The sequence below is a fragment of the Egretta garzetta genome, unplaced genomic scaffold, assembly GCF_000687185.1.
Source record: "Egretta garzetta isolate BGI_Z169 unplaced genomic scaffold, ASM68718v1 scaffold229, whole genome shotgun sequence".
NCBI classification, from domain to species: domain Eukaryota; kingdom Metazoa; phylum Chordata; class Aves; order Pelecaniformes; family Ardeidae; genus Egretta; species Egretta garzetta.
In genome coordinates this window covers 3,704,762-3,724,211 of record NW_009270000.1, presented here as the reverse complement: position 1 = coordinate 3,724,211, position 19,450 = coordinate 3,704,762, and the positions used below count along the sequence as shown (strand labels likewise).

Sequence of the window (19,450 nt, the reverse complement as noted above, 5' to 3'; positions counted from 1 at the left end):
CCCCCCCGCCCCCGCTTCGGTCACACCGGGGGAATCGGGCATTCGGGGCACGTCTCCAAAATAAAAAATTGGCTAGTGTTGCCTGTGTGGTTTTAAGCAGTGGAGTGCATGATTGGGGCAGACTGCGAGTCTGCTTGGCATGCTGATAACACCGGGGTTCACTGCAGTCAATAAACAAGACCGTGTAATTTCACCAGTTTAAAAAAGGGAAGGTCTTGCCTTGACACTGAGCTCTTCCTAATCTCCCCTGTCCTCAGAGGGAGAAGAAGGTCCACCTCCGATCCTGCTAGAAGATTGCTGCCTCGTGAGCCCCGTTTCTGGTTTAACTTCCCAAACCCCAGGTGACTCCCATGGGACTGCTCACTGACTTCAAGCAGCGCTTCAGGCAGGTAAGAGCTATGGCAAACCTGACTTTGTCTGCAGAGGTGCAGCAGGGTCCCCCAGTCCTCACCGGGAACCGTTATGAAGAAGAATAATGGTTTTTTCCTCTTTGAAGCGAGATGTTCTGCAGCTGCAGAATGAAACTCTTGGTATTGAATATTTGGGTAAACTAGTGAAGTTTCACCAGCACTGGAGTGTCTTCTCTTTAAGCAAGCAAAACTTTTCACGAGGCTGATGTGTTAACTTACTCGTGGGTAGGACAACTCTGCATGTATCTGCTGTTAGCACAAGCATAGCTTTTGTTGGGTTCTTTAGAAAAAAAAAAATTATTAGAACTGCAGCTTTAAATTAACCTACAAGTGGCTGGGGGTTGCTGTGGGGATTAAACTCATACCATCTGAAGTTCATAGGATTTCTGGTTGAGGAGCAGGACTGGGTAAGTGGTTGTATTTGTGTGTGTTCTCAGAAGCAATGCAGGTGCTATGGACTGCTTTCAGTCACCTAGTACAACTCCTATGGAAAGATTTAATGGCATCAGAAACTAATATATGCTTTTTTACTAAAATGAGTCTTGTTTACATCCGTAGCTTCATTAAAAAGAGTTCTTTCTTTGGAAATATATTGAAAAGATAATGAGGAACTAGTGATTTTAATAGATTAAAATGGTCAAATCAAATGCAAACCATATTTTCTTTGCCATGTTATTAATTTTGTATAACATGTTGTGTGCTATAAAGTGCATTAATAACAAAACATAATTGCTGTAACAACATTGTGGTCTGCAATGTAACAAGGGAGAGTGAAGTAGAAAAATGTTAAACATGTGCAACTTGGCTGGGTGGGGAGTTACTTTGGTGATGTTGATGTTTGGAATTTCCTGACTGCTCTTGAAATTTTAAATTTTTGAGCTCTGTTTTTTTAAAGGGGCTTTATTGTTTCGGGATTTTCAGGGTGTGAGTGAAGGATGCTCATTTTGTTTAAACAACACTCTTTGAAAAAAAAATCCCTACGTATTTAATACAAATATTTCATTATTTTTGTCTTACGGAACTCTAACAAATTTCTCTTATCTTGATTCGCGAGGTTGGTAGGTAGTAATCTTCTGTTATTGCCAGTGCTAAAAGTTGTGCAGGCCAGATGGTGACACATCAGTCACACTTCAACACAACTTTCTTATAAGCAGCTCTTCAGGTGAAGAAGATGCCGAGGTGTCAGCGGGACTGATGTACCCGTGGGCCTGGATGCTGGGTATCTCCCTCTTTGGCACCAGGTACTGAAATATTGTCTGTCGTGGGGAGAGAGAGAAACTTATCACTGCACTGCCCTGTCTGTGCTCAGCCCCTGTAGCGAGGCCAGCCAAATTGTTAACCGTTCCCTGCCCCCGCCCCCAATCCCCCCAGTAGATTCCTATGAACAGGAAGGACTACATTATGGGAATTTGGGTTTGTTTGTTTGTGGGTTTTTTTTATTTCTACAAACTTTCTCAGCAGCGCTGAGTTTGGTTATCTTGATCTGGTTATGTACTTAATTCAAATTTCTGTAAGGACTTTGACTTCACCCAGCCGTAATACTCAGCGTAACTTGCTGGAGAGAGGAAATGGCAAATGCTGTACGTTTATTCCTAGCAACAGCTGAAACAAACCCGAACAAAGAGCAGCGCTGCCTGATATGGGGAACTGTGCAAGCATTGTTAAGAGCTGGAGCTGGGCCTCATGCTTGTGGTTGTGAAGCCAGAAAGTTGAGATGCGGACAGTGGAAAGGCGATCCTGGAGGATCACCTACACGTGAAGTAGGACATGAGCTAACAGATGAGACGTGAGGGAGGAGAGGGGGTGTTGAACTGAGAAGATATCCTTTCCTCCTTCCGTTGCTGACTGAGCTGAAAGTAGCCTGGGCCAGTGTCCAGCAGGACATTCCTCGGTGCAAAATTTTCTTGCCGTGATACTCCAGTGGAGGCATCAGAAAATGTATTGCTTCTTGGGGTAAGGAAGGAAGAAAAAAAAATGGGGGGTGGGGTGGTGTTGCAGTAGCTTTCTGTGTCCTTTTTCTCATTTTGCTTTCATTAATTCAGTTGTGTCTGAGGAGATGCTGAGCAGGTGGGAATTTGTGGTAACCCACAGTAATATGAATGCTTATGAGTGCTCTTTATAAAGAGCATCTGGGGGGTTTTCATCAGTATTCTGCTGGCTAACCACTCGTCTTGATCATCTTTTTTTTTTTTTTTTCAGGTAAGGGGAGAAAGGTGGAAGGGAATTAAAAAGAAAGGTTTCTAAATAGTTTGAGGCAACATAATGTTTTGGTTTTGTATGTTTCTGATTTGGGATCTAGGTGATGGTGAGGGTAATAATGGCAAGGAAATCTTAAGTTAGCCAAACATACTGCCACCAGATGCCATTGAGTTTCTGTGGTCTGGAGTAGGAAGAAGCCAGGAATGGTACCTGAGTGCTGGAGGTGCCTCTCCTCAGCTGCAGGTGTATTTGCTTGCCAGGAAGAGAACGGTGGGTGATGTACTGAAACGAGGAACCATGCCAAAAGCAGGAGATGCACTCTTCCCCATTTCTGGGTGGCTGCGCTGTTTCAGTTGCTTGTGTTGGCCCTGTACAGGAATGTGCCTCTTTGAACTGGACCCAAAACACAATGGGGAAAAAATGCAAGGATTTTACATTAGTGGAATGTGGATTCCTGAAACTTTTAAATTTGACAATGGTATTAAACAATTTGGCCCTAGAAGTGAATGATTATAAACTTGCCAAGGTTCTAAATTTTTGCTGCAAAGAGGTCTGTGTTGTCATCTGAGGCATGCAAGGGTTTTGTCTGCCAGATTCACTGTTTCTCCATGATGGATAAGAACAGCACGCAGTAATCTCTCTCCAATACTCAAAAGGACTTGAAATTTTGGGGTGTGTGGGTCACTATGACATTTTCTGTGAAGGCCTGAGTTGAAACAGATGGGACATTGGGGTCCATACTTCCAAGAGAGATGGGGGGGGAGGTTGGGCTAAAGAAAGAATCAAGTTCAGCATAGGTGAGAGGGACACAGCAGTTTCTTAGGCTACATTAGTTTCCTCATATCAAGCATCCTATCAAGCAGGATGGTCGAGCTACCAGCGGAACCATGTTGCCCAGGACTGGGAGTGAAGAAAGATTTACGGCTTAACTAGGGATGCTGAACCTCTGTCTGGATACAGCTGATCTCCTGAAAATACTTAGGTTGGAAGTAATTGCTTGTTGGCTCTTCCTTCACTGCCATAAGAGAGCATTCATCTTGATTAAAGAATATTTGCAGGTATTTCCTCTTTGCCAGGATGCTGCAGAGTGTTATTCACGACCGTTGCCTTTTAATGCTAAAGGAACAAATTTGTCAGTGTTGTGTGGCCATTTTTCAAGTTCTACTAGAAGACTCACAGATACAGACTTTTTTTAATCTCACTATCATTTTTTCATGTGTGGGTTACAAATCACTATGTTAAATAAATTAAACTACTTATTCAAGCCGAAAAGCCTTTAAAAATCGTGTAAGTTAGCAGAATAGCTTTAGTTTTTGCATGGGTTTGATGTATTTAGAATCTAACCTGTGCTAAAATAGGTAGTCTCAATTAAAATGCATGTTACTCTTGTTTAAAACTAATCTTAAAACTTAGCCAACACATAAGCAAAGAATACAGTTTCATATAAATTCAATTTAAACAAACTAATTGCAAGCAGCATGAAAACTCTCGATAAAAAGAGAATTGTAGCGACTGTGATGGTAGAGTAAATTGGCTTTAGGGTGTATTTGGTAGTTTAAAAAAAATGTACCTTGAACTGTGGTTTGCTTTTAGGAACTTCTATCCACGCAAAACTAAAACTACCCTATTAGAAAAACATCCATTTTCTTATTCACAGATGAAATTGCTTGGGAGTGCTCCAGATTTTATTGTGTATACGAAAGGTGATGATGCAGGGCTTGTGGATGGTGTTGCGTGCAACCATGATGGTGTCTGGGCAAGGTCAGCAGTGTATCCTATGCCATCATGCATCATGGATGCACGCGGTGGCTGGTATTGCTAAGGGAAAAACCATCGGCACTGTTCCTTGGGTACATCCTTTGTGGATCATTTGTAGTTTGATTAAACCAGTGTTTCCTGACTTCCTTTGGCAGTAAGGTCCCTCTGTTCCTTCCTTCTGGAGTGGTTTTTAGCTGGATGAGCTTTCCGAATGTTACTGTGCAGGTGTGCAAGCCCTCATGGTGGTGGCGGCAAAAGCTGGGCAGTCAGGGATGATGAGATCAAGTGGATGGCAGCAGTGCCAGCCTACACGTGTTGGAAATGTTCATGGAGATGTGGTGTGAGGTACTTTGCGTCATCCATGTGGCCTGAGAAAGCTTTTCTTCCCCATTCAAGAACACTGGTTTTCAGAAAAGAGGGCTGAAAATGCAAGAGTTTTCTGTAGTCAGAGATGGCAACAAGTGACAAAACCATAAAAGCAGGCTTATTTGGAAGCATTCCACTATTCATACTGGGTGTCTGGATTGCTCCCTTTTTTATTATGAGAGAAAGTTATGAATTCCGAACAACTTTTTCAAAAGAAACTGATACCTGCTTTCTAGTACCTGCAATTTAATTTGTTTCTTTCAAAGATACTCATTCAGACCTTCATGGCTTAGTTATTTGGAGCTGCTTTTTTTTTTTTTTTTTTTTTTTTTTTTTTTTTCTGATCCAGATGCTGTCAATGTCCTGTTACATGAACAACACAGCTTTTGTCTGGGGGGAAACAGAAGAGATTTGTATTCGTTGGTCCTTTGACTAATGGTTCTTGAAGCATTGCTTATGCCAGGAAGCTTCTGTCTCGTCAGCAGAGTGGTTTCTGAAGATGTGCAAACAGTGCATTTGCTGCAGGACTGAAGTTAGGTGCAAAGACCTAGGTAAACCTTTTAGGGTAGATAAGGAAGACTGCAAGTCTGAGAATGCTGAGGGCACTGTAGGAAAAGGTGCAAGTGAATGACGAGCTAATGAAGAGCTGGCTGAAAGGAGGCTCCACTACCCACACTCTTGCAAAAGGCATTTCACAGAGAATTCCCCAAGCATTTTCTTTGTTTTTACCCAACTTCCACTGCTTCCTTCTAATCCTGTGCGTAATCACAAATAGGTGCAAACAGGCACATGTATCTAATGTGTAGGAAATTCTATCTCTGCAGAATCAAGGTAGAAAGAATGAGATGGAATAAAGCACCTACTCGCCCCCCTTCTGTGTTCCAGGTTTGAGCCAGATTACTTCATGACCCATACAAAAAAGACTTCAGACAGAACATTTACATTCTGTTAATGTCTAGCTGTCTGTCTTCTACAGAACAATTACATATAAAATGATTAATATTTAAACTCTGGTTTACATTTTCTGCAGCCAAGTTTGTGCTTCAGAGAAGAGCACGGTTTTAATGGCACAGAACTGGAAAAACTTCTGTAAAGTTCTGAACACAGTTTTGTTTTTCTTGAAATCTTTTTTCTCTAATGTAGTTACTTTGTTCATTCACCAGCTATTTTTAATGGGAGTTCCTGCTAAGCCTTATGTGTATGTGTATTTTTAGAAACTCAGCAATTATAGATGTAACAGCGCTGAGTTATTTAAAAATACAAACTTGTGGAACACGCAGTACTTGTACGATTCGGAATAACTGTTAAATGCCTACATTTTTCTGTTTATTTAGATGCACATGTACTTTAGCTCTGTTCTTTTTACAGATTTCTCTTTCAAATATTTTTCAGTAGGCTGTCTTCCTTTAAAAGCCTGAGTTTTTCTTTTCATTCTTTTTGGTAGCGTACCAGACATTTCTATCAGATACGCACTTATAAGGGTGTCCATTGTGTTGAATTTTAACACTTTTTCTTTTGCTGTGCAGGCCAGTTTCAACAGCTGCTCTTCAGCTTCTAGTAACGCGCTTTCAGAGTGAACGCGTTCCAATTCAGGTTAAGGAGTTGGTTATTTTATGATCCACAATGTCTCCTATGTTCTATTATTATAAACTGAATTTTATGGCCCCTTTGTGGCAGGTGCAGGGTATCAGGTGAATTACTCCCTTTCTCTGGGCCCTCTGACGTGCAAGAAAGTAATCTTTTTGGTGAGGTTTTACATTTGATCTCATTTCCATTGAACTTAGCGGCAAGAATTGGGTTCTTGGCAAGTCCTTCCCATGTTGCAAAATAGCTGAGTAAAAAGATGATCCATTAATTCCCTTTCCGCTGCATTACTGATACCATCTTATGCTGACATTCCCTAACCTTGCAAAACTCAACTTGGATTCGTGTTTGAGGGTAAACATCAGAGTCAGACTCCCCAAAGCGTAGGCTGAGCCGATGCCGAGGCACTGCGAGCTGAGTTGTTGTGCTGTAAGGGTAACTGCGGGCATCCTTCCTCCGGTGCACAGGGTCATGCGGTCTAGAAGCAAAGGTGCTGGGTTGCCCATCACAGGGGGGTGGCAGCACTGGGTTGCAACCGGGCCACCTGGATGGGCTTCCAGCTGCTGCTGTAGCTGCTCAGCTGCGATGGTTGGTGGGCAGTGGTGTACTGGTGTGACACCCAGGCACCTTGTTTGGGGTGTCACCTCCCTCCGTTATGGGAGTGGGCGATGTTTGGTAGTGTGGAGGTGGAATGGTCCCTGCAGCAACTTTGAGAAACACTTCTGCTTGGAACTCCTCCAGGGGTAAAAAGGTTGTCGAGATTGTGAACAGAAATTTAAGCATTGAAAGTAATAGCTTGTAAGAGCTCCAGCTTGTATATAGCATGCTGTTTATGCAGTCTCTGGTGAAGAATAAAAATGTAACACAAGAACTAGCTCCATCTCTTGTTATTCCAGGTTGGTGTCTCAGGGAAAGATACTGAAGAAGATGCAGGCATGCTGAAAACTTCAGAAAAGTGAGCCATGCGTCCTTTTGAAAGCTGAAAAGTAGCCCTCTGATAGGGTCATGAACCTAAGACAAGTCTTTGTGTCTGTACTGGTGTTTGGAGTAGCTGGTCTACTCCTCTTCATGTATCTGCAAGCTTGGATTGAAGAACAACATACAGGTACAGTAGGTTTTCTTTCTTCTTTTTTTTTTTTTAATGTAAGTGCATCCATTAACTCAAAGATGAGCCTAAAGTCTGTTGAATTCATGTGGACAGTTGGGGGGAGACCCCCTGTTTGGCAGTAGAATTGCATTGAAAACAGACTTGTTTTAATTGCTACACAATATAAGCATTAAGAAATTTCCTGAGACGCATGAAAAGATGCCCCCAGCTACCTAATCGTATCAGGTTCATTTGCAGAAGCAAGTGTTGCAAAAGCAGATTGTGCATGCGTGAAGCCAAGCAAGTCCAGTTAGCAACAATTCTGTATGCTGATTTTCTGTGGGTTTTGTTCGTTTTATTTTGTGTGGCAAAGCAATTTTTGGAGAATTACTGCTATGTCTTATAGATAAAAGCGGTCTTCTAAGCAACAGTGCTCATGTGGAATCATCCTATCCCATTTTTTTGTTGTTTCTTTGAGACAGAATTAGATGCTGGACTTCCAAGACTTTTTTATGTATAGCATCAGGGTCATATTGCACCTTCGGGTAAATCCGTGTTAGCGCTGGCTAACGCATTCTGAGTTGAATTTCTGTTGTTCCCCATTTACCATATTTTGGTTAGCACCACAGGTTGATCTAGGTTCCTTTATGGATGAAACTAAACCAGGCTGTTTACCTCAACCTCTAGTGGATGCTCAGTTCACAGGACCAGCCTAGAGTTAGTCTGAAGTAACCCCCCCTGAAATGTGCATAGGGTGGGTGTCAGTAAGGTTCTTAACACCTGCTATTTTGCTCTGCAAATCCACTTCTGTTATGCCATGTTACTTGATGGCATATCCTTGATTTTAGTTGTATGCTTGTTTTGTCTGGGTTTGGTTATTTTCTTTTTAGGTTTTTTTTTTTTTCTTCATTAACAATACAGAATGTTCCCAACTTGTTAAAAAGTCCTGACTTTTATGTCCTTTTGTCTCTATTGCTCAGCTTCCATTTCCTCTGTAAGAGTCTTACTTTCTATTAAGCTGATACCATTGTGAAGAAATACATCTGTAAAACTACATTAGTCTTCTGGCTTTATTGATCTGTGCTTTTATGCCGTATAAGCTGCTAGGCTCCAGTATGGTTTAGAGAGGAGCGGTGGTGGTGGTGAGGGGGGATCTAGTGCATTATTCCTGCAATTTTTTGACACTGACCTTGATGTTTGTTTCCACTAAGTGCGACGATCACAGTATTAATTTCAGCTTGGTAAGGTTTCTGGGCTGGTTCAAGGTATTTACAAGCTTGTATTAAAAAAAAAAAAAACAAACTGTTAAAAGAGGTAGTACAGGCTCCCTTTGGACAGGTTCCCTTGTAATCAGCTGTTGACACAAGGGTGCTGGCAGAGACAGAGCGCACTGTGGGGGAAGTCTTCCTTGAAAATCCCTACTGTTGTCAGGAATGTTAAGGGCAGATATCCGTGCTTTCAAGGTAGTTCAGGAATGTAGATGATGACTGTAGATTATTGATTTATTTACTTGCTGACATTCTTCACATTCCGTGCATCTTTTCTTGTGCTGTAATTAACCTTTCTCTCCTTGCAGTGCTAGTTGTTACTATTTCTCACTGTGTTTTTTTCCCCTTCATTCTTTTGTCTTTATGTACCTACCTTTAAAAAGAAACAGGAAAAATATAATGTAGGGGGAATTAGAACATACTGTGTTCTTTTGGGCACAAGGAGTTATTTTGGGGTTTTCTTTCATGTATTGCCATAATCTTCTTCAGGAGAGAGGCTTCTCCTTGTACAGATAAGTCGTTTCCATGTGCAAACATTTCCATAATAAAATGGAAACTATTGGAGAATAACAGACTGGTTAGTGAGCTTAAAGTGTGACTGCAGTTTTGAGTGCCCTTTTATCTCACTGTACTGCTGTTGTGACAGCACTTCAGCAAGACCCAAAAAAATGAATTTTGGCATTCTCTACAGTTGCTAGATCATGCACGTTGGAAAAAGCATGGCAAAAAAATCATATTGGTGGCTGCTGTTGCCTCTTCTTCCAATTTAACATGTAGAGAGCCATTCTTTTTTATTTCAAACACCTGTATCTCCTCTAAACCTTATGCAGCTCAATTCTCTAATGTTCCCCTCCTGTATGCTGCTTAAGAGTCGATAGGAAATAAAACGTATTTGCATATTCACAACATACATTAATTTAGTTATGGGCATTTTGCAGTCGTCCCCTCCCCCCCCTTCTGCTGTGTTTTTCATATTACCATGTCTCATGCACTGTAGCTTTTTGGGGGGGGATGAGCTGTGTCTGGAGAATCCCAAACTGACAAGTATCTTTACAAGGATTTTATGTGCTCCTTTAATCGTATCGCTAGTCACACAGCTATAAGACAGCTAGTTTTAATCTGCAAGTGGCTGAGCGTGTGATTTGATGTTCTATGAAGAAACGGAAAGTGCGCCTTGTGCTTCTCAACTGCCGTGCTATGAGCCTGTAGAGACAAGTGTTTGTGGTAGGCAGAACTATTTTTATCTTCCATGATGCCCTGCTCAAGACCTGCAGCATTCGCGTTTGCATTTGGTTGCTGAAGGATGGAAAGTTGGCTGCGTTTGAGTTTAGGAAAGTATCTGTTTTGCACCAGTGAGGTGCTGCTGCTTACCACCCATTTCATCTGAATATCTGACTTGGAGACTTTATAAATCACAGTCCCTGTAAGAGAGAGTATATTTTACTTGTCGTTTGTAATGCTCATACTTATTTCTCAGGCTCTCCTAGCTGTGGTGTGAATGATTCCCGATCAGATGTAGATTTGCTGGGGAGTCGGAAAACCGCATGGCAATATACAATTTTCTCATTCGTGTTTGTCCTGAAGTCAGACTATTTGCTTTCACAGTCGATATTCTCACTGCCACCTTTTCTCTTTCAGGCTGTTCATAATTTTTCACACTAGACCTAATGCTGCTTTTCTTTCATAGTTTGACTTCTTTCTCTCTTTTTGGCGCTCTTTTTTTTCTGCTTGCTCTATACATCTCTCAGATCTCATCTGTGATTTGATTCCCTCTTTTGTCTTATTTTCCTCTAGACCTAACCTTATCTAAGCATGCTTTTTTCTGATTTACTTTTGCAAACTTCCCTCATTACTCAAATTTATCCAGCCTGGGAACAGCTTCTCTAATCTTTCATCCTGTCCATCTACTTCAGATACACCTGCAGGCTTGGCAGCTGGATGCGTGTCTCAGCACGGCCATGTCTTCTGCTCCCTCCCACTGTGCTTGGACTCTTCAGATTATTTCTTGTCGCGTTCATCATCCCTATACCTTAAAAAAGAGAAAAACTTTCATTTAGAGATGTCTAAGAAACAGCTGCTATCTACATGGTGGTCCCCTCTGATGGCTTTTCAGAGACATTAGCAGACTGAGAGAACAGGTGAGTTCCTTGGTTTGGCTATGTGTGTATAAAGACAGGATGGTCTGTCCTTACTTAGATGTAGCAGAGCCCTTCTGTTGGGTGTCTTCAGTTCACTTCAGTGGAGTAGCGAGGAACAGACTTGTCGAGAATAGTCTGACATGAGTGTCAACACTTACAGACTTTATCTGGCTGAAAATTTCATCGACATCAACACTGATAACATAATATATATGGAGCACTTCAAGTTCTCCATATATAAATATATTCACTTGCATAAAAATTCATATACATAAATGAAGCTTGATGTGAATTCAACTAAATCCTACAGCTCTACTTGACAGTTCTCCATACGGTCTTGCGTTCTTCACTGAAAGCATCAAATATTGTGACACTGATTAAAAATCAATTACAAGCTTATTAATTTTCAGCACTGTTAACCTTACACAGAGGAAGCGAACTGCTGGGTCTTCCAGAGCTGATGTTGAGTTTTATACCATGAATCCCCTGAATTAGTGGGTGGGGGTGTGTGTGTGTGTGTGCAAAGGACATTGGTATTTTAATCCTGCTATGTTATAGATGTGAACTGGAGTTTTAAATCAGGGATTCTAATTTTGTACTTTAAAACTTTTCTTTTTGGGGAGGGGGTGGTGGTGGCATGATTTATTGTGACTGGTAACTACAAAATAATCTGAGAATATCTTTGTGAATAGATCTGTATGCTGGGCTTGTTGTGTGGGGTTTTGGGGTGGGTTTTTTTTTCTCCTTTTAAAGTTTACATAATTCTTTTTTGTGAAGTATGCCTAGTAAATTCATGATTATGAAGGACTACTTCAGTGTTTCATGGGGTGCAGTATGACCACTAATTAACGTGAAGAAGGCTACACTGCCTCTGTCCTCCCATATATTTCTGGTTCCCAAGGGTGGGAAAGTCTGCCTCTTCTTTTCCCTGCAGCTTTGTATCTCACCTTCAGAATACTGTTTTTTTTTCTGCATGCTTTCTCCTCCCTTTGCAGGGTACCAGTTTTCTAGTAGCCTGCAGGAGCCCAGGCATCCTCTACAGCCTGTGTGCTTTCCTGCAGTTTCATACATCCAGCTCCTGACTAGTTTCACCACACAGAGCTTGTCCCCATTCTCAGGCTCTTGTTTTTATGAAGAATTAGAATAAAAATTCAGATAAAAATCCCATTTTAAGAAAAGGTTGAAATTCCATGAACTGGCATGAGCTTTCTCAGTTTAGTCTGTCATTGCTGTAGCTATCCAGGCTGTGTCCATACTACCTGTGGTTAGCAGGTGGGCTTTTTTCCCCACTTTGCCAGACTTGGTAATCCAAGGGGATCTTCTGGGTCCTTTGGTACCCTGGTGAGATATTTTGAGAGCCTTCTTCCTTATCTTGACACTCTTAAGTAGCAAATGAATGTGTGCATACAAATAGTGATATTTAGTCTTTGCTGTTTGCGTGGGTTGATTTTTGATTAAGCCTTGCCTAAATGGAGAAACATTCATGTGGCTTAAAGGACAGTTCACATGCAATGAATCGCAAGGCAACTGTTTACACAGAAGTCATAGTTTTGCCAGACAGTCTTCATTAAATACAACAAACTAATACATTTGTAGAAACCAGGTTTGGAAATAAAGGAGAAAAGGGCACTGCTCAATAATGGTTCTTAATCATCAATAATTCAGTTCTTTTAGTAACCTTGAAATATTTCTGTTGTAGAAGTCTTGGGTAGCTTATGGGAGTCTTGTGAATTTGGCTGGAGAATGCCAGGTGTATGACAAAGCAAATTTTCCTGGCTTACAATGCCCAACTATTAATGTTGGGCTGTTCTAATGAGGCTGGGTGTGTTCAGGATTATTTACCCTTCTGGTCAGGCTATGCTGTTTTCTCTGTGTAAAGTGGTTTTGTTTCTTTGGGTTTTTTTAAATCTGCCCTGCTATTGGCTTGAAGTACAAAAGAAAGAGGATCAGCAAATGCTGCTTGGTGAGCAGTTAGAGTTGTTGAAGTCCCAGAAATGCTACGAGAATTTATTAGGTGAATTTCACCATATAACATAAAATGGTTTTCCTTAGCCCCTGCTTTAAGTGGATGGAATCTGTGGGGAGAGAACAGTTGTCTTTGCAAAAAAAAGTCAATTAAAAAACAGGTAGAGACTGATACTTTGTCAAACTACAATGATCTAAAAACACAAGTAAAAGCTAAATATAAGAAACAGTGGGTTTCAGAGTTAGTGACTGTAGAGTCTCACCCTATCTTCAGCAGTTGCAAAAACCAGAAGCTTAAAGAAAAGGAAGTTAAAATTTTATATTGCAGCACGTTACATTTAAGGGTGTATTTATCTGTTTGTGAGGAGGTTCTTCCTAGGTCTGGATGTTTAGCAGCCTTCAATCTTGCATCTCATTAATTTTATTTTTATCATTCCTGTACCTAAATTGCATCTAATTTTAGAAATCCTTCTTTCTTAAAAGAAATTCCTGCCATGCTGTTTTCTTGAGGGTATTGTGGAAGAGCATTTCTGAGTTGGCGATATGTTTTAATCCTTCAGTTCCATGTACCAGTGGTATGAAAGAAACTAAATGAGATGAGGTGGGGGGGGCTCATCTCAGCTATGTATTCAATAACATGTTTGAGCAGAAACTGATGGCATTTCCTTTATTGTGTATAAACTTTTGACAATCCACCCAACCTTGTTCATACCTAGACCACAGATGTCTGCTTCTAGAAGGGTGTAGCACATATCTTAACTGTATTGAGGACCCCTGAACATACTCTTCTTGCCTATTTTCATACAGGACTTTCGAAAGAGTCTACTGTAACTTTCTTATAGCTATAGGTATGTAACTGAACTCACTTCAGAATTTGTATCATCCTTACTGCTGGAGGGTTTTTTGGCTTGATACTGGAACACTGACGAAGTGGTGTGTCCTCTTTCCTGGGAAGACTGAGAGTCAGTCGTGCTGTTTTCAAAATGCTCTTTTGAATTGGATACGAAACACATATAGGTAGTCACAGTACTCCAGTCATTCAGATCCTTGGACCAGAACATCTAGATAACATTTGTAAATGTGATTTTACATGGAGCCCTTAGCAATCATTCTTTCTTTTAAGTAGCTATACAATATATGAGTTATTCAACTTTTGTATAGTTTTCTAACACATGTACTGTCATTGAGTGAAGTGGTCAGTTTTCAGTTATTGTCCACCATTGTTGTTGCTTTTAATAACTTTCAGTTCATAGCACCTCTTCAGTTCCAGAAAGCCCTTTCCTTAAAAGCTGATCATTCAGGCAATGAAGCCCTGCAGTCTTGTCTCTTTGGTGCACTGATTGTATAATGCAGTACCATTTAAGACATACAGATAGCCTTAGAAAGCAAGAAGGCTGGAGAGGTAATTTTTACCTGTGAGGTCATCATTTAGAAGTAATAGTAGAAAAAACTTTGAGAGAAAAGTTTCTCTGTTCCTGACTTGTTCTGTTTTCCTTAAGTGTGCTGCCTATTTTCAGAATAGCAAGTGGTGGCTGCTGGAGTACATTTAAGGCTGCTCACCTTTGTGTCTGATCTTGAACTGCTTTGATATGTCACTTGATTACAAACGGCCCTGTCAGAGCATGTGATGTGGTCTCTGCAAAATTCCAAGGGAAACCTTTGGTTTCTTAATAGAATTAAATTAGACATTCTGGTATTTGTTTTTAGTGTGTGTATATACATACGTGTATGCGTCTATCTTTACATTTAGTATCCTCTTTATTTGCCTCCTTTGTGTGGGAGTAGGGACTGCTGGGAGGAGAAATATTTTAGACAGAAACCTGTCTTCTCACCACAGTCAGGTGTCTGGATACATGGGGATCAGTTTACATGGAAGAATTGTTTTGGTGTTCAGCCTCAAGGGCCTTTGTTTCTGTCTTCTTGCTTCCATTTTGCTCATTTGTTGTTACTGTAAACAGGTTATTGCTATAAATTAGGGATGTTTCTTGATCATCTTGCAACATCTGTGAAATAAACATTTAAAGATCAGGAGGCTGACAGGTTACAAGTAATGGGAGCCATTTCAGTGTACAAGGGATTAATGTCCTACAGAACACGTGTATGATTTAGCTGGGAAAAAAATGTGATGTATGTCTTGGAGCAAAAGGTTCAAGGAAGAAGAAAATTTCCTTTAAAATTTTTTTCTTTAACATGGAAAAACTGGTTTTATTTTTGGTTCTTTTATATTTTTAAAGGTAAACATTATTGCATGGAAATATGGAGATTGGCTGGGCTTTTGAGTTTGGGTCCCTGCTGCCTCAGACAATTGTCTCACTCTTTGTATTTTTTTTCTTGTATTTACATTGATGGCATATTCAGAGAAAAAGAATGTTTCTACATTTTTACAGTATTCCTGTGGAAGGCATTTCATAACCAGTTTGAAACTGGTTATGAGAGTTTGTTATGAGAGTTGAGACTGGGAAGATTGATGTCACATCAGCATATAGTGTTTTCCTTCCTATCCTAGCTCCTCCAACCTTGAGCCTTGTGGCTGTATCTGTGGTAGTGAATGTTACTGACTTCAGACAAAAAGGAGAGTTAATTGGGTACTATCAAATGCTATGTTTAAACAGAGAAAACAAAAACAATACAAACAAAAAAAAATTCCCCCAAAAACTCTGAAGTTTGTTCATTTCTATCCAAAGTCAGGGTCGGTGACCAAATCAGCTTAAAAGATCTTCTTTTCATAAGACTGTAAACATTCATTACTCAAGAAAACTGCAAAATATGCTGTATTTTAAGCATTGCCCTGTATATAGATGAAACTTGTTCCCAGGCATGTATGAGCCTCACGATGTAAAGTGATGGGGAATAAAACATCACGCACATCCATTTGCTTTGGATTTTGATTGGTTTGATCTTGATTTATCAAAGACACAGTTGGCAGCAAGTGGCAACAGTATTTTGCAACCTAGAAAATATTATCCCCTACAGTAGTTCTTTAGGAACTCCCACTCCTTCCAGTCCCACACATATCCACCAAAACCAATTGTTTCCATACCACATTGAGAGCCTCCCCACAGTAACAACATCCAAGAGTAGCATTGACCTCTATTAAATCTGGGTGATACCTGCTAGCAAATACAATTTGTCCCTCACAGCTTTGTTGTTTCAAATGATTTTGTTTATGTTGACCATGCAGCTTTCTATTGCACGATCCTGGCAGAAATTCACAGTGCATAGCTGTAGCAAAATCAGACCGAGCAGGCATGTTTTTTGTTTCTTAATCCTCCGGCTTCTTATGAGCTACACTTAGCACCAGCAAGGGACAATGGCATGATTTATCAAAATATCTGAGGAATGATAGAATTCTTCCTTTTTTTTTTTTTTTTTTTTTTTTTAAAGTGACAAAGGATTCTATGCAAAGAAGATTCAGGACTTCACTTGTTTAATAATCATTTTCTTGTTTACAGTTCTGTAATATTCTGAGGAAAAAAAGCAGTACATGGTCAAAGGTAGCCCTTTCCAAACTAATAACAGAGGAAAGGGATGTAGGGACAGTTGACTTAAGTTTACTTTTTCACTCTTCTTTTTTTTTGGTCTTTTTTTTTTTTTTTTTTTCTCAGGGATGCTGCAGCTCAGGAGCTCCTGGAACGGCAGGGGTGGGATACGGGGTAACTGCTGTTGAGGCAGTCGTTCCATTCACATGCACAAAACCTGCTGTGAGCCAAGCAGACAATGGGGAGTGGGGGAAACTTGAAGAAAGTTGTGGGCTTTGGAAAATTGAGTTTCTTGAGAAACAGGGATAGCAAGGCAATATTCGTCTCTTGGCAAAGAATTTAATTGCCCTAGAATGTAATAGATGATGGTCTAATAGCCACAAAACGTGGCATGTACCTCTGGGATGGCTTCTGCATGTCATGGACACTGGGTAACATACAGAAAAGTAACTGAAGATTAGCAGCCTAAGGTTAAGTATAATCAGAATCAATATTAAATTTCACTGTGAGCAAATGCCAGGTGAGAGAAGAGGAGGTGTTAATTGATTTTATATTTAATGTGATTGGAATGGAGCAGGTCATTTCAGTACCAATTATAATCTAGCAATAGAAGAACTTGCCCAGTTGTATGTAGAGTGTAAGGAGGAAGAAGCTGTTAAAGGTTTGTAATACTTTTAGCTACAGACATATTATAATCTAGGCTTAATACAAGCATGCACTTAGAAACAGCTCAAGTGAACTTGGGGTTATTTAGAGTCATGCAGTTGTGCCCTAGGTATGTGCATATTGCCTCTTGGTAAATGATTTGCAAGAGAAAAAAGGGTTTGGAAATTTTTTGTTTTGATTATGATCAACTAGGGAGATATGGTGGGTGAGTTCTGTTAGCCGCAGCTGGAAGCACTCAGGTGTATTAAATAGAAAGAGGAAAATACCAGTGCCTGATGCTTCACCATTCATCCACAAAATAGCTCTGTTAAGGAAAGAAAATATGGCTAATAAGAAATAGTAAATATAGTAAACATTGTGTACAAAGGCCGTTTTCTCTCTGACTTTTGATGATACTTGATATTCTTGCTTAAACTTTTAAAAATAGCAGACAGACCCCAGGAAGACAAAGAAACACAGTTGTTCCTGAATTATTCTTTTTGTTGCAAAACCTCATAGTTTTGCTGTTGTTCAGAGCTGTATGCCATGAGAGGTTACTTTGACTCTGCATAACCATACTGTGTTTCAGAGAATGGTATAGATAGGAGATAACATTATGTTTAAAAATAAAAGTATGTTCCTGCTCTCTTGCAGCAGTTGATGGTTCCCAAGCATACATCCATGCAAGCCTTCATGTGAACAAGGGTCTTTCTTTTTTGGGTTAGGATGGCGGCCATGGATCTCCGGTAAAGGGACCCATTTGCTGTGATGTACAAATGGTGTTTTCTCTGCCGTGTGATTCCCACTGTTCTCATTTACTCGGGAAGCTCAAGTCCGCTGTGGCTGCTCTTGGCATCATTTCAGTGGGAATGGAAATAGAGTGGCGTGCACACTATGCAGACTTTGTGGGAGGGTCAGCTACTCCACTGGAGGGGCCACAACATCAAGTCCATGCTCTTGAGGGATACAAACAGTCAGTGGAGTGCCAAAAAGCTGCTATTGATGGGGATTGGCGGGGGAAAGGCCACCAGCTTTGTCCTTTGTAGAGGGCTTTGGAGATAACTGCGGAGTAAGTAAAGCTGTAGCTCTTTTGTTAAAGGATGACTACTGGTCATGGAAGCTTTTGGTTTCTTCTACCAAATACCCTTGAGCCTTGTTACTCTTCAAATTTATTCTTCCTGACCTTGGCCTCAAGACAGTGGCAGTTGAGGAAGAGGCTTTAGTTAGCAAAAGCTTAATAAAGCTGGGCCAATAGAATTTCACCTTCTGCTCTGCTCATCTATGCAAAATTATTTCTTTATTCCTGGAAAAACATCTAGTGGTCAAGTAATGCAGTGGAATCTGTGTTGCAATGGTGTTCTTGTATTAAAAAAAAACCATGCTACAGTATATTATAGTATTACAGCAGAGTTTTTCAAGTGAAGTGTGGCAAGATAAATAAATAAAATGTATGTAGATGTGTTAATTTTATTTTTGTTTTTCTTTGTTTCTGGCTCTTTCTTGCTGTCATTAAAGATTCATTAATGCACAGTATGCCTTGTCCACTACTGAGAACTAGTGGTTACAGTCTGTTGACACAGGTCATGACACTTGAATTGTGTGTAAAATGCAGCCTGTTACTTTAAACATGTTACGTACGTAATTCATTAAATGCCATTATTTTAAGATGATTCTGTAATTGTGGTCAAGAATTATGGTACACTTTCCAGAAAGATCTGCAGCTCTGTTCTTGATGTAGGGCGAAATAATGAAGACTTTTCATGAACTTTGGCTTGATTTATAAGCTGTTTTGAAACACTCAAGCTGAGTAGCTCTACAGAACAGTTATTAATAAAGGTGACAGAAATTTGTTTTCCTTAGAAACTGAAATTTCCATAGGTATATAAGATCCTCAATCTTTTCTGCCTACTAGCAGTCCTCTAAGAGGTCATTGAATACATAAAATCCTGACACGGGGGAAGAAACAAATCTGTCATGTTCTGTGATGGGAGGGAAAGAAACAGGGCAGAAAGGTTGGTAGAGGGACTGGAATTTATTCGGATGTGGTTTTTCTCTTCTTTTATTCTTTTGCTGTGGGAGTTGCTGAATTATTAATGCAATAATAAAGTCCATTTGATATGAATAGACTCCTAATCACCAAAGAAATAACTTGTGGGAGAAAAATCATTAGAAAGAGAGTTGGCTTACTGGCCCGTGATTAAATGATACCTAATGAAGCAACAAAATGTAAAACAAATGTATTTTTACAAGAACTATTTGATGATTTTTCTTCTTCCTCTGTTTGATCTTGCATCAAACTTTTGCTGTTGCAGTCTTGGGACTGGCGGCAGAGAGAAGGAGAAGATAAATGTGTCTCAAAAAAAAATTTTGCCCCTGACTTTCAAATCCATTTCATTGGATTGGGGGGGTGCAACACAAAGTATATGTGAAATGTAAGAAATAATATGGGCATGATTATTGTATTATTGTACTTTCTAGGTTTTTTTTTTAAATGTATCCTCTTACAGATGTCCAAAACGAATTTCACCCTACCTCTTTCCATTACGATTTT

At 40.1% G+C, this 19,450-nt stretch overlaps 1 protein-coding gene across 1 annotated transcript in view; it reads left to right on the top strand.

Moving 5' to 3' along the window:
• The first annotated feature begins 7,313 nt into the window (after positions 1-7,313).
• The window catches only part of CHST9 (carbohydrate sulfotransferase 9), a 90,672-nt gene continuing 78,535 nt past the window's right edge, over positions 7,314-19,450 (top strand). Inside the window, exon 1 of the mRNA XM_009647655.2 lies at positions 7,314-7,422. Coding sequence (XP_009645950.1) covers positions 7,323-7,422 — 100 coding nt within the window. The 5' untranslated portion in view covers positions 7,314-7,322. The remainder of the gene's footprint in view (positions 7,423-19,450) is intronic.